Consider the following 15,212-nt stretch of genomic DNA (forward strand, 5'->3'; position numbering starts at 1 on the left):
CCAATAATTTTTCCTCAACTTTTTAGGCTTCATATTCTTTTTGCCTTTCCGTGACATACTTACATTTCCATACCTTCTAATCTTCGCATAGGTTTCGATTTCAGATCTCTCGCCCTCCTATTTCCTATTAAAAAAAAAAGTGTCCGTATTTTTTTTTCTTGGAAAGCGTCCGTGCTTCTCCCTTCCAATCATAAATTTGCAGTGGCAAAGCAAGTGAGCTGCATCCAAGGCTTCCCCCCTTCTAGTATACAGCTGCCGAGCGCACTCTTTTCCGTGTATTTCTTCCACTGCAAATGATTGGGCAATAAATGTGAACCCATTCACAGATCCTGACCTCATTCCTCGAAACCCCTTTTCTTGTTTTCTTAATAATTTATTCGCCGCTCGATCCGATCGCGATGGCTCTATCCAAAGCCACGCCAACCGTTTCCTTACCCTCCGCTCCTCGTTCGCCCCGCGTTTGTTCACTTCTCCTCTCCTCTTCCTACTTCCCCTCCTCTTCTATTCTAACCCTAACCCTAAGCTTCCCCGGTGCTCGAGAGCGAATCCTGCGGATCTCTCCGTATCCCCCATCCTCGATGTAAGCGGAGCTGATCGGAGGGCCGGCCTTCTAGTTTTCTTCGATTAGATTCTTCTAGAGGATCCTTGGCGATGTAGTTGGATCGCTGCTGCTGCTGCTGCTGGTACTTGGCCTGCCCCTGCGGACGCCGCCGCCGTTTCAATTCTTTTGCGGGGAGATCGCGGCCGAAGGTTTTTAGACCCGGATTGCCATGGAAGGCGGCAGTAATGTGGAACCGAGTCCGTTCTTGAGGTAATTCCATCTCCTCCACCGCGTCTGGTTTCTCGATGCGAATCAATCGATTCCGTTGTTCTTTGATGAAAAATTAGGTCTGTTGATATCAATCGAATTCGTTATCATTTCCTGTAAAAGTTGTGCTTGGCTCCTTTATTTAAGCTAATTGGAGATCCTATTCTAAATAGGCATGTCATTAGCCAAGTTCCCTTACGGGAACTTCATAGGTGACGGGTTGAAACTATAATTTAGTATTAATCTTGATGTTTAATGCGAAGAGAGTTTGTGGAGAGTCTGATGTTTTAGTTGAGGATTCTAAGTGGTTGAATTGTGCCGCAATTTGGTATTACACATCAAACAATGATGTGTTTAGTAAAACTCAACTCACTACATAATAGGATTTTATCAAGTGAAGTTGTGTCCCTGTGAAGGATGGAAGTGATGTGGAGCATGCTAATAAGTAGGATAAGTTATAGGAATTGCATCACAAGGATGTGATGAATCTAAAAGTAAGGCTTCACATGATAGCAAGGGAGAATAACGGGATGAATTTGCTTTTAAAAAGAGCTCAATGCTTTAATGGAATGAAATATGCATCCTATCCACAGATAAGCTTGTGCATAGAAATCTAGTAAGTTGTGGATGCTCTGGACTTGTTTCGGTACTTGTGTTGAGCTGTACTATCTACACTGTCTCTAGATCAATGTATATAGATTGCAGTTTTGTTGGGTACTGACTAAAAATCTAAAATGAGATAAGTTTCTTTTTTAACTAAAATTGCATGGGCATGTTCTTGGATCCTTGAAAAATTTTCATGGATTAGCGTGAACTGTGATGCAGCACGCATCTTGAGTCAGCTCTGTTGAATTTTTTTTAGGCGAAAAAGAGCTCTGTTGAATTTTTTTTTGGCGAAAAAGAGCTCTGTTGAGATTAAAGCTTTGACATGCAAGTACTTGATGCCTTATCTTCACCTCTTTTAGCTTCCACTAAGTAGTCTGAATGTTCATTTTTTGTGATAGTATATATGGGTCCATTTTTCATTAGTAAACTAACAGTCAGGACTCATGAATTTAACAAGAGTGCATGGTAGGAAACCCCACATTCCCTACTGAATGACATTAATCCAACCACATGACCTGCTAGGCCCTGAAAATTGTGGAACTGCTGGGCCCTCAAAATTGTGGAACTGCATTCATATAATCCCACATTGCGTCACACATCTGTGAGCCATTTTCCTGCATGGTCTAGGCCCTTGGAGCGCTGATCGTATGGTCCACCATGCCTCAACCTATATGAATTCATGTGGCATCTGGCAATGAGAGTTGCCTGGGGATTGCTGCTAACGTGTCTTTGGAAAAATAACACAAATTATAGAAACTCTTAACTTCAAACTAAATATTTCTAGGATGATTATTCTTGAGCTGATACCAGCAGCCCATGGTAGTTTCTGCCTTGAAATTGTGAGAAGGATCTAGAATTTTGATACCCCCCTGCTTTTTTTGTTATCTTGTTTGCAGCTTGTTTGCTGCCTTTTCCTATGGACTTGCTTCCATGGCCATGGTTTTTGTCAACAAGGCAATTCTGATGCAGTATTCCTACTCCATGACCCTTCTCACTTTACAGGTATTGGTTGTGACATTTAAAGTACATATGTTTCATTGGTTCTACTTTTGTATTGGTGCTATTGATAGAATTCTTGATTTCTCGTATCCCCAATTTATGGCAGCAATTGGCTATGACCCTTCTCATACACTTTGGTCGAGTCATGGGGTATACAAAAGCCAAAGATTTTAACATGGCAACAGCAAAGAAACTTCTTCCAATATCGGTGTTCTACAATGCAAATGTGGCTTTTGCATTGGCAAGCCTGAAGGGGGTTAATATTCCAATGTACATTGCACTGAAGAGGCTCACACCGCTTGCTGTTCTGGTCGCTGGATCTTTTTCAGGAAAGGCTAGACCACCAACACAGGTAAGAGATTTTTCTACTCAGGATTACTCTGGAAAGTGAGGATGCATGTATCCATAGGCTTTTCTTATTTTCAGGACAGTAGTATTGCTGATCTATGACAATGCTGCTGTAATATATAAACAAGTTTGTGTTGGTCATTCCATAATCCAGGCATTTGGTTGAATGTCTGGTTTTCCCCTCTTCATGAGTGTATGTGATCTTTCTCATTTATCTGAATATTGACATAAGGGTCAAATTTTCACATGATTCCCCTGGAAGCATATATTATGCGTATTCCTGACTCCAAGTAAACCAATCGACTTGACAGGTCGAGTTAATGATTTTTCTGTAGCTTGGAAGAAATAGCTGACAGCTACTGTTTGTTATGGATATTACTTTGAGAGATGTTTGATACATGAGTTACTTGAGATTTGTTGATAGGTTGATGAAATCAATAACTGAGATGCAGTAGGTAACATGACTGATCCGTATGGTAAGGGAACTAATAAATATTGCTGAGGACTCTAACATGCATCATGGGCTTGCAATGCATGATTCCATTTTATTTTGAGATGTACTTAACATACCCTCTTTCTGCTTCTCCCAATGGCCAGTATCTTTCTTTATGGTTGACAGTGAGAAGTTTCAGTGGTAGAGATGACATGGTACAATATGTATCTAGTTGTATGCTGCCTTCCTGATCACAATATAGACCTGCTTTTCTGTATGACCTAAATTATATTAAAAATCAAAACTACATGAAGTGGCTATATGTAATGTTGTTTGATCCCCTTTATTCATAACAGGTATCCCTTAATATCTGGATGATAAACATTGTGTATGCATTTTTTAAGCCTCTATTTTTACAATTCTTTGATATATATCCTGCATCCCTATAACCAGAAATATGGGAAGGCTACAGAAATCTATTCACTATTTTTGGGATAAAGAGTTGAGCTTATTCCTAAGAGGTTTCATTGTGTTTAGGATAGCAAAGTACATGTGTATGTCAGGTATCATCTCAGTGTCATTAAATTACTCATATGAATGATACAGAAACCAATAGCCTCTTGTGTTTCTTATGAATTATGATGAGTCCAGTGTTATGATACAGGACTTCCGCAAGAAACTATCTTGCTTCAAACTGTTGCATTTATTCATTTTTGCTAATGTAAATCATGTGTATGAGTTTCACAATTGCTGTCAAATGCAGAGTATACATTTTTCTTGTACTTTTAAGCTCTTTCAAAATGCTTTTGTTTTGATTTTTCTAACATTTCTATGTCAATATTTTCATAATATTTCAGGTATCTCTTTCAGTTGTATGTACTGCTGTTGGAGTCATAATTGCAGCACTGGGAGACTTTTCTTTTGACCCTTTTGGCTACAGCATGGCCCTTACTTCTGTTTTCTTCCAGGTAAACATTTTTCTTTGATTTTTGCTCTATAATAAAGGTTGAAATTTAAAGCCATGCGTCTTACTTCAGCTTTTGTTGCAGCTTTTGGGTGAACTAACAGTTGACTATTATTGTAGACCATGTATCTTATCCTGGTGGAAAAGTCAGGTGCAGAGGATGGTCTTTCATCAGTTGAGCTAATGTTTTATAATGGTCTTATCTCTCTACCTTTTCTGCTTTTTCTCATCATAGCAACAGGAGAAATTCCACATTCTCTTTCTATAGTATATGACAAGGTTGGTGCTGAGACCCTTATGTAATATTGTTTTGAACATGTAAGAATGCATATTTGTCATGGTACTATTGTATAGTTTATGTTTTCTCGTGTTATTTCTAAAGCACTGGTCATTTTAGATTTGTGTCTCACATATTTATTATTGTTTTGCTATTAGATGATGCATCGCTCTCCTTTACTTCTTAGTCAGCCATGCCATACACTCCCGATTCTATTACATGAATTTCAGCTTTCTCATCTCTATTCCCCTCTCCTCTCCGTCTCTCTCTCATTTGAGATTCAGAGATTGTGCAAGACATTAAGTGAAACAGAGGTGTTCAATTATGAATAGCAAGAAAAAAAAATTATGATCATTTTTCTACTCGGTTGTTAACTGTAATTTTGGAATAGAATTTTCCAAAATATAGGCTAAAAAGCTAGATCAAAGTCTTGTCTGATATTGTATGAAGAAACTAAAGTCTTGTATGAAGAAATTATGTCTCACAATATTATGGACTGGACTGTGCCAAGGTTCAATACTTTCAGTTACAGTAGTTTCAGCAATTACAAATTAAGATTTGGAGTTTCAGCTCAAAAAGAAATTTAAAAATAAAAAATAAAAAAACATTAAACTATTATGAAAAATACAAAATAGTAAAGATCAATTAAGATTTCATTGTATTATTTGGATCTTTGGGTATATATAAAAGAGCTATATGTCTGAAATTCAAACTTCAGGTTATTTAGTGTATAATTCATTATTCAGTTGTTTGATGACAATTTAATGCATAATAATTTAAATGTAAATTGCAAGCCTGAGAAGTTTGAACTATAAATCAGGTTCATAAAGGTCCGGTGGTCCATGGTTTCCTATAATAGGAGGAAACCTAGGTGGAAAAGGGAGTTTAATCAAGAAATGAAATTAATGAAATTTACCTCAACATTGGAAAATTGCTAATTGTAGTTTTGATGACATCTTGTGCATTTTTTTGAGTCTAATTTGCTGAAGTGAAGCCTTTAGACAGCCAATAATGTAGAGAAAGAAGAGACTGCTGAAGGAAAAATAGGAAAGGAGGGGGGGAAAATGAAAGAAGCAGAGGGAGTTAGGCAGAAAGTACAACTTTTGCTTTTAAATGATTTATTGTGCTATTTTGATAGTTTGATCTCCGCTATTCCTGATATTGACATTGTTTGATTAAATTCATGTCAATTTCTGTACTTTGGAAAGCTTTGGTGTTCGCCTCTTTGACTTTCTACTTGGTGTCAAATTCTGTTCTCCTCCACTCATGACATTAACATCGGCCGTTGCTTGAAATGAATGCAGATCAATACTTTATAACAAAATCACTATACTTCACTAGATTTTTGATCAAGGACATCAAGTAATCATCATTTATTAGTACTTTTTAACTAACAGTATTCCTGCTGATAAATTTGTAGTGTTCTTTGATACTACCATGTCATTGCATTGACATTGAAGAGCAGAAAGGTACCATCATAGTGTTCACTGTTTTTAATTAAGTTTCAGATTGTAGTTTCAACTTAACTAGTCCAATTTTTATCTGTGTAATCAGAAGGATGCTACCTTCACTAATCACCATTGTAATATCTGGGACTTTGTTCCCTGTCTTTAGATGCCTTAAGACTTCAATGTACATATTACAAATCAAGAAGAGCTACCATGGTGCTTTACTTTTGCTAACTTGTCTCCACATTGGCATTGTAGTATGAGAGGGCATGATATTAATGAATTTTGAAAGAACTATATCTAGTTAATAATATCGAAGCAATTTGGCAATAGGAATATTCTGTAATCACGCTTCATATGATTTTCATTTTTGGTAACTAAACTGGCACAATTTAGTTCTCTTATATTGATGTCTTGATTCTCTTTATGTGCAGGCAAGTTCTTTAACATTCTTAATAATTCTTATTCTTTCATTGGTGATGGGAATTGCTTTGAACTACACCATGTTCTTGTGCACTGTTGTCAACTCGGCTCTAACAACTACAATTGTAGGAGTTCTCAAAGGGGTTGGATCCACAGTGAGTGCAGTGCTTTTCTCATTTCATGATCAGAACCATATTTAAAGAGATATATTTTATATGTGCCCCAGGAATGAATATTTTAATAGTCCTATCAATTCTTATAACAATTTCCTGCATTTGATTGTCTTTCCAGACTCTTGGTTTTGTCTTATTGGGTGGGGTGCAAGTGCATGCTCTCAATGTGACTGGATTGATCATCAACACGGCTGGTGGTGTGTGGTATTCATATGCCAAATATCAGCAGAAGAAGAAGATGCCAAGGAAGGTAATATCTGATGAAGAAGCACATCAAAAATAGAAAGTGTAATTGTAATTCCAATAAGCTGTATACAATCTGCCTACCCAGCAAGCAAATTCCAAATTAAGGAAAAAGATAAATTCTATTGTAAGCTGTTGTATGAGGAACCGATGATCGACTGCAGTTCCGACTTGATTGGAGATGTTCAATCACGTTAAACCACAGCATATGCTTAAAAAAAAATTCTAATCACAATTTCAATAAGAAGCGCTGAAATGATTTTCCAAGCTTATGAAAATTTCTGCCTACAACAAAGAAAAGGATGACATTTGAATCAATTTTACTGAACAAGAATTATTGATGAACTCATATTCAATCCATTTATAGTTATTATTTGGCTTTTGTGAGTGAATTACATGTTGTAATCAGTCTAATGTTCTATGATTGAGGTTACAATTATTACAGTGTGAGGTAGTGCTTATGCTTCTGCACATTTGTGGACTGCCTGGGTTACAAAAGGCAGCAGGTTGTAAATTATCTGACACTTTGAAAATGTTCGTTTACAATTTAATGGAAGAGCTGCCATGGAATATTAAAGCTAGTGTACATCCCTGGCCTTAATTTTCTGTAAATGAAATTAGCCTGGCTAAATACCTTTTTTTTTCGTTTTTGAGAAAAAATCTCGCTAAATACTCCTGGAAATACATCAAGGGCCAAAGGGGGAAAAAAAGAAAAGGTCAAGGTTCATTCCGACCTGGGATTGAGCAAAGTTGGCTTAGGATCTAAGAACTTTATTACTTGGATTATGGTTGGCTGGGTCTGACCTGTTTTAGCATAATTTATCAGGTTTACTTTCAATGGCTTAGTAATTATAAGCAAAATTTGCTGCCCGTACCCGGTTTCAAAAATTAGCTTCGTATTTATGAGCATGACCTCCTAGCAGATGTTTGGTCAGATTGAATCAAAGTTGATGGCTGATGACTTGAGTCTTATGGTTCTAGACAACCTTTTTTGTCTGAATAATGTTTTTATTTGGGGGGTAGAAACAGTATCAGTTTGAGCCTGGTCTATTTAAAACTTTGAGTTGATTGTGGAGCAAGTGGTACTTGGTGGAGGGACCGCAAAACCCGATTTGCATGAGATATGATATTTGTTAGTGGGGCAAGACAGTTCGAAAATAGAAACAAGGTCTAAAGGGTTTTAGATTGGGCTTGAACAGGGGAAAGAAGAATCCCAAGAATTTAATTTGTGTACAATTAAGAGCCTATTTAAGTATTCCTGCATGAACTGTCCCTTTGGGCTGCCCAGCCCGCAGTCTTCGAAAGGCCAGCTCATGTTTTGGCCTAAATCACAATCTTCAAGCTTGTTGATCTAGAAAAAAGATCTATGAAAGTCTTCTTTTTCTCTTATAGGATTTAGGCTGGGAGTGTTGGGTTGATACGAGCCTACCTAAATAGTTTGCCTGCTCCCATGAATCCAACAAAATATCTAATCTATTTCTGCTGGATTTTTCAAACAGGCTCTAATTTTTTTCCTCTCTTTCCCTGTGTAAGAGGCACTTATAGACAAGATTGCACTCGACTTGACCAACTGGAACTGGCTAAAAGGTCTACGATTGCATTTCTGTTTTTTTTTTTTTTTATTGGCAGGAAGCCCTTGCACTTCTTCATCCACTCACTAGGGGCGCAATCACTTACAAGGTAAATGTTTCAGCTGCAGTGGAATGCACAGTACACAACAAACCTCAAGGCTCACGGTCATTATATGATGCAACTAAAGTTGTTGATAATAAAAGAGAAAAGGCAAAAAAAAACAGAGAATACAGTGATAATAACAGTTATTTACATGACATATTTTCCAACAGTTGATAGCTTGCCGATTATTTCTTTTATTGTGAATAGAGGAAAAAAACTAACTTTGGTTCAAAGATCTTTCCTGCTGATATTTGTTTGAATAATTTAAGTGTAGCTCATGAGACTGTAGCCCTGCTAGCCAACTGCTTTTCAGATCCCAATTGATCATTTTCTAATTGACACCGTCCAAGTAGATTTTTTTTTTCCCCCTCCTATACTAGATAACTCATACCCACCTGATATGGATATATCTATAAAAAAAATCAAAATACAACAAATCACGAAGTGCTTCTTCGTCCATCCAAAAGAATCCACCTAGTTCGCAGCTCTGTTGACCTCTCTAAATAACTGCTTCGTACTAAAAATAGTGTGAACACTAGCTATGCCCCATATATTCCGAAGCAAGAGGTGGTGATCCTCGATATAAAGCTAAGGATCGATCTCACAAGGATCAACCTACCCATCATGGATAGCGAAGCTGTTCTCCAACCCTCCAGCCACTCCTAAATGTACTGCACCACACCTAAACACTCCGTCGTCCTAAATTTCTTTTCGGTAATAGATACGTCCAGATAACTCCATGGCCCTCTCGTGCTCTTTTATCCCGGAAAGCTTTTTAGCTTTTTGATTGTCCTGATATTTGGACTGATGGTAGATATAAGTAGATTCACCGTAGACTTAAAAGCAGATTCACCTTCTGATATGGGGCTGCGCAGTAGTCTTCCAAAAATGTATCTGAGAATTGTCTCTTCCTCAGATCTTGCCCTGGTCATATGGGGACCGAGTAGAGTTTTTTCTCTTTTTTTTTGGTTAAAAGTAGAGTTTTCAATTAACTCACTGAAGTCTGCGCCAGCACTGCCCTGTGAATAAGTAATTTTTCTCTTTTTGGAGGAACATCGAGACCGGCACCGTCTCCAGCCGCCATTCACGGAACACGTTAAAACTTGAAAATGGGCGAGAACATCCAAAACAATGGGCCCGTTAACTTTGTGGTATCCTTCCGAGAAAAACGTAGTCGTACAATTCTATCCTTGACGCTTGGCACGTGGGAAAATTAGTACCCGAAATCACGGAAAGCCCATCTGATGCTTGCTTTTACGTTACAAATTGCAACTGGGAAAATAACTTTTCCAGTTTTCCTGCAGTCCAACTGTTGTTGAAGAATAATTTTTCAGCATCTCTATTCTCTAGGTTTCATTTAAGGCAAAAAAAAAGAAAAGGGAAAAGATCAAGAGTCGCTGGAAGGGTAAAAATTTTCTGCAGTTTTGCTCATTTTCTTCTCCATATTTTTCTTCTATTCTATCGTCTTTATCCCAAAATCAAATAGAAATGAACCTAACAATGAAGGAAAAGCTACCCAATGATTAAGGATATTCTTTTAGGCATGATGCCTAATATCATTTTTGAGCTAGGAACTTAATCGTAGTGATGTTCCATGGTTTTGATATTGAGAAAAAATGTTCAATTCAATTGAGACAAGATAGTGAAAAAATCAAGCAAAATATGAGATTTAAAAATTGAAGTTACGCCAAACCTTTGCTGATTTTAAATAAAATTATATGAACTCTATTTTTTTTGGTTATTTAAAAAAAAGGCTCTTCATTTGCAAATGGTTTTGTGCTTGTTTCTTGGTGGAAATATGTTTTAGGAAAAAATTACAAAATTACTAGCTAAATTAATCTATAGCTGTAGAATAATCCCGATGACTCAAAAGAGATTTCATATGAACTCTACTAATAAGATAAACTATAGTGAATAAGCTTCTTTCTGCAGCAAAGAATAAAGGTTGTCCCTCTTATTTTGGCATATTCATCCTCCATTCCTTTCTAGTAAAAGAGGAAGATTTGAAGTTGGGTGATAAGTTGATGTAATGGAAGATTGAGTAGACTGAGTGCCATTGCTTGGTTCGATGCAGTTCATGCTTGCCAACAAGTTTATCTAAAAAGATCACTTTTCCCTTATGCCGATCATCTTTGTGGCTGCATGGACAAGTGACCTGTACGTAAAAGAGCATGTAGTGGATTACTTCATCCATATGTGCAATTTGTTTAGACATATAATTATTGCGGGGACGACATTCTGCCGGAGCCTCACACAACAGCCTAGCCCACATTAAGCTAGCAGAGAAAGAGGACCGCGTTCCTTCCGAGGTATTGTCCGTTTTGGGGGTCGAGCGTACCCGGAGCCCTCCTCACGGTTTTGTCCCACAAAAGGGCCCTCGAGAGAAAAGGATTTCCACCCCCCATTTAAGGCACGGAACCTTTCCGCTACTAGCCGATGTGGGACTAAATTCAAGGCCCCCTCCCCCCCCACAACATAGCCCCCCCAGCGGGAAGGTTCCGACCAGGTTTTACCCAAACGGGCCCCCACAGTCCTGGAGGGTAGTCAATAGAGAGAGGAGGCGCCCCTACCTGGCGCGCCATCTGTTGCGGGGACGGCATTCTGCCGGAGCCTCACACAACAGCCTAGCCCACATTAAGCTAGCAGAGAAAGAGGACCGCGTTCCTCCCGAGGTATTGTCCGCTTTCGGGGTCGAGCGTACCCGGAGCCCTCCTCACGGTTTTGTCCCACAAAAGGGCCCTCGAGAGGAAAGGATTTCCACCCCCCATTTAAGGCACGGAACCTTTCTGCTACTAGCCGATGTGGGACTAAATTCAAGGCCCCCTCCCCCCCACAACATAGCCCCCCCAGCGGGAAGGTTCCGACTAGGTTTTACCCCAACGGGCCCCCACAGTCCTGGAGGGTAGTCAATGGAGAGAGGAGGCGCCCCTACCTGGCGCGCCATCTGTTGCGGGGACGGCATTCTGCCGGAGCCTCACACAACAGCCTAGCCCACATTAAGCTAGTAGAGAAAGAGGACAGCGTTCCTCCCGAAGTATTGTCCGCTTTCGGGGTCGAGCGTACCCGGAACCCTCCTCACGGTTTTGTCCCATAAAAGGACCCTCGAGAGGAAAGGATTTCCACTCCCCATTTAAGGCAAGGAATTCCCCCCCCCCCCCCCCCCCCCCCCCCCCCCCAACAATAATGATTATTACTTCTATCATCTCTTTGGAGGCATCCTATAAAATTAACTCCTGCTATCATCAATGACGCCTAAAGTTACGTGGAGGAATAATAATATCACCAAACTCAATCTAACAGATATTGTGCTACGGTCACATTTATTTATGTATAATTTTTATTAGTGCAAGATGACATTTGCTGAGCATTCGGCAAGCTTGTTGGTTTGCATGTCATTGCTCAATATACAACAAAGTGAGTGGCCCCAAACTTCACGAAAGAATGGAAGGTCTCATAGTCATACAAAGACCAATAGCTCAAGAGCATGAAAATTTGAGGAGCCGTTTACATGCAGCCACGGCATATAAGGAAGGTGGAGTCATGCCACGATTAGCGGGTCCCGAGCACACCACCCTTTGTGGAGTTACCCTCCCCAAATCAGCGGCGGATCGGATTCAGACCTAAAATTTCCACATGCGGCATTCCCGACTCTCATGCTTGCTGCCGACACCAGGGACCTCCAGCGAATGTGTACATAGATGTACTTCTGGATTAATAGAGGGAGGGATTTGGGCTCAGAGTTATTTAGACTCAGGCTCGTTTGGCAGAGCTTTTAGCGACACAGGAAGCACTTTTGATCCTCCAAAAATATTTTTGAATAGAATAGAGATATTTTTGATTAAAAAAACGAAAAATTGTTTTAGTTTTGCCAGAAAGCTAAAGTAGCTTTTTGGAAGAAGCTCCAAAATGGAGGACAAGTATTTTAAGCATGCGTCGAAAAGCTATTTTAATTTATAATTTTTTTCTTTTTAAACCAAAATATCCATAATAAAATATTATAATTAAATAAAATATAATATTATATTGTATTATATCATAATATATTGATATATGATGTTATATAATATTAAATTATATGATATTATTATGCTATATTATACTATATTATATATTTATGTATTAATATATATTATATTTTATTATGATCTATTTTATAATATTATGAAATATTTTTTATGATTATTTTGTCATACTAAAAATATTTTTATAATTTATTTATAAAACACATATTAAAGTTTTATTATATTTTATAAATATAGTTACTAAATAATAAATAGATTTGCACAAAAGCACTAAAAGCCCTACGCTAAAAAATTTTATTTTTGAAAACAGTACTGACAGCAGCTCTCTCAAACGGGCTTGGGACGTTGGGCATGGTTCGATCACTTAAGTCCACGTCTGCGGTGGCTTCGCGACGTCGTCCAGGCCCAGTTGTTCTCAAATTGCGCGCCGTCGCCAAAAAGCCGGCCATCTTTTGCTTCGTTTTTTTGGGAAATGCGAGCAACTCTGAAAACAACGCCGCTGCAGCGGTTCGAGGGCCTCCGATCCCATCATCGCCTTCTCGGTCGCCCAAAAAGTCCTTCCCGCCACGGTGCGCGAGAGCGTTCGGTACGAGGATGCGACCGTGGGTTATAATATACCTCGCCAGCATCGCAAGAAGCGGCTTGGCAACCATTCGGCCAGATGCGATCTTTAGTCGTAATCGCCCCTCCGAGGGCAACTTTGCATGGGAAGTAAATAAATAAATAAATAAATAAATAAATAAATAAATAAATAAATAAATAAATAAATAAATAAATGAGGTAGGACGGCAGGAGAAAAAAAATAGAAGACAATATTATAAATAAAGACTGATTTTTTTATTTTGTTTTTTTAAAGTAGATTGGCCGAAGATGAAGACTGATTGAAGACGGAGTATATCATTCTCGAGGGCGAATCGATCACGGTGATCGATTGGCCATGTGAAGAGGGGCGGAAGGGGAAGGAAATCTTTTATTTAGCGATATCCAGCGGATGGTGAGAAACTGTAGTACCTTTCAAGCAGTGGATGTGCATAAAAAGACGAACATGACTGCCGACTGAATTGCATCCTATGCAGCACAGCACTTCGGAGAAATTTTATGGACTGACCAGAACATCCCTTCTTTACAGTTTTGTCAGATTATTGCTATTGATTTATTTTTGCTTTACCTATAGTAGAATAGGATGGGCAGTCGTTGTTTTAAAAAAAAAAACATAAAAAAAATAAAGAAGGAGGAGGAGGAGGAGGAGGAGGAGGAGGAGGAGGAGGAGGAAGAAGTAGATACTAAAATATTGCTTCAAAATCTCAAGTAATTTAATGGTGTGTCCATGCTTCCCAAAAGTGCCAAAATTGAGTTGTATTAATATATGCTTATTAGCTTAACATGCTGACCTTGATTGAACCCTCACACCTGTCTTCCGTGTGAAGATGGATCTAAATTAATTAGATTATGGAAGGAGTTATGGTTAATCTTTGTTTTATATATCTCCTCACCAATCGAAGGTTAGGTGTGTGATGGGGAGACATGTGGAACTGGAACATGATTGAAAGATATCTGACAAAAATTTGCTGTTGATTTGGCATTTCACGTGTCTTTTTTTATGTAGTAATTGTAGAATGATGGGCTGGTCGTGATGCAGAAAAATGAATGAGAAAATTATCCCGAGGTCCTCACTCAATAGATAAACCAATTTTAGATGCACCGACTTTGAGAGGCTAATTTGATGGTTTACTTTGACTAGAATTTCAGATATTGAATATAAATAAGAGGTACTAATGTACCATAGATGGTTATGCTCTTTTAATAACTCATATCTAATTTTAAGATGTGAATGCATATTTTTTTTGATTTAATAAGCAGCAGCAGCAACAACAAAAGCCGGTCGAAATAAAATATTTAGTATATTACTTGAGTTTAATATTAGATTAGTTACAAATAATTTATTTAATAACATAAATAAATGAATAGGTCACAGCCCCTCATCATATGCTAACATTGGTAACAAGGTAAGAAATAGTGACAAATTATTTAGCTATTATCCCATTATAATAGCCATTGCATAAAGTTATAATTTACAATATTCATTGTTCATCTATATAAAATAATAATTTTAAAGCAAGTTCTCCTCATAATAATTGTTACAATCGCAACTATTTTATTCTCAAATAAACTCATTTTAGAGAAAATAGCCGTTATTTCTGTTAAATGGAAAAGAGTTTTGACTGCGGTGAGTTACGGTATTTAGTGCAAGAACCCTATTTTTTATTTTTTTGGTATAATATAAGGACGGAACTATTCAAATTTCAAAACCCGAGGGTGGAGTTATCCTTTTTGTTTCCCTAAATTAATAAAAAACTGTAAATGTACTCTTCTTTCCAGCTGTCTGCAGGAACAAACAGCTTTGGTCCTCCTATTTCAACGCAGATGTCCTTATCGGACAGAGACTACCAACCTAAGCCGTCTGATCTGCTGTCTGTTTGTGCGAGGTATTCCAAATCGGTTAACGAGTTATATTATCATTAGATAAAAAATAAATTTTTAGATCTGACGATCAAGATTAAGCGAGTAAGATTTTAGGAACAAATCCCTCCCATGCATCGCAAAAGCCTTGGACGGATTAATTTCCAGGCTGTTCACCTATGGCCCAGTTAGTGATGGCTCTCCTATTCCAGCCTTCCAGGTTGCGCCTAGGAATATGCCGATCTCAGTATTTTTTTTCTGAACTTAAATTATTATATCATAAAATTTTCATTTGAACACTCCAGAGTCTAGAGAACCAAGTTAAGAACTTGGA

The 15,212-nt window shown here is 38.1% G+C and overlaps 1 protein-coding gene across 1 annotated transcript; it reads left to right on the plus strand.

Moving 5' to 3' along the window:
- The first annotated feature begins 262 nt into the window (after positions 1-262).
- LOC103699343 (UDP-galactose/UDP-glucose transporter 7) lies at positions 263-7,114 on the plus strand. Its single transcript, XM_008781376.4, has 7 exons — positions 263-811; positions 2,311-2,416; positions 2,520-2,765; positions 4,052-4,162; positions 4,279-4,437; positions 6,318-6,461; positions 6,598-7,114. Exons 1-7 carry the CDS (start codon positions 771-773, stop codon positions 6,760-6,762), a joined length of 972 nt encoding a protein of 323 aa, XP_008779598.2. The 5' UTR covers positions 263-770; the 3' UTR covers positions 6,763-7,114.
- The last annotated feature ends 8,098 nt before the right edge of the window (positions 7,115-15,212 follow it).

Source organism: Phoenix dactylifera, chromosome 1 (genome assembly GCF_009389715.1).
Source record: "Phoenix dactylifera cultivar Barhee BC4 chromosome 1, palm_55x_up_171113_PBpolish2nd_filt_p, whole genome shotgun sequence".
NCBI lineage: Eukaryota > Viridiplantae > Streptophyta > Magnoliopsida > Arecales > Arecaceae > Phoenix > Phoenix dactylifera.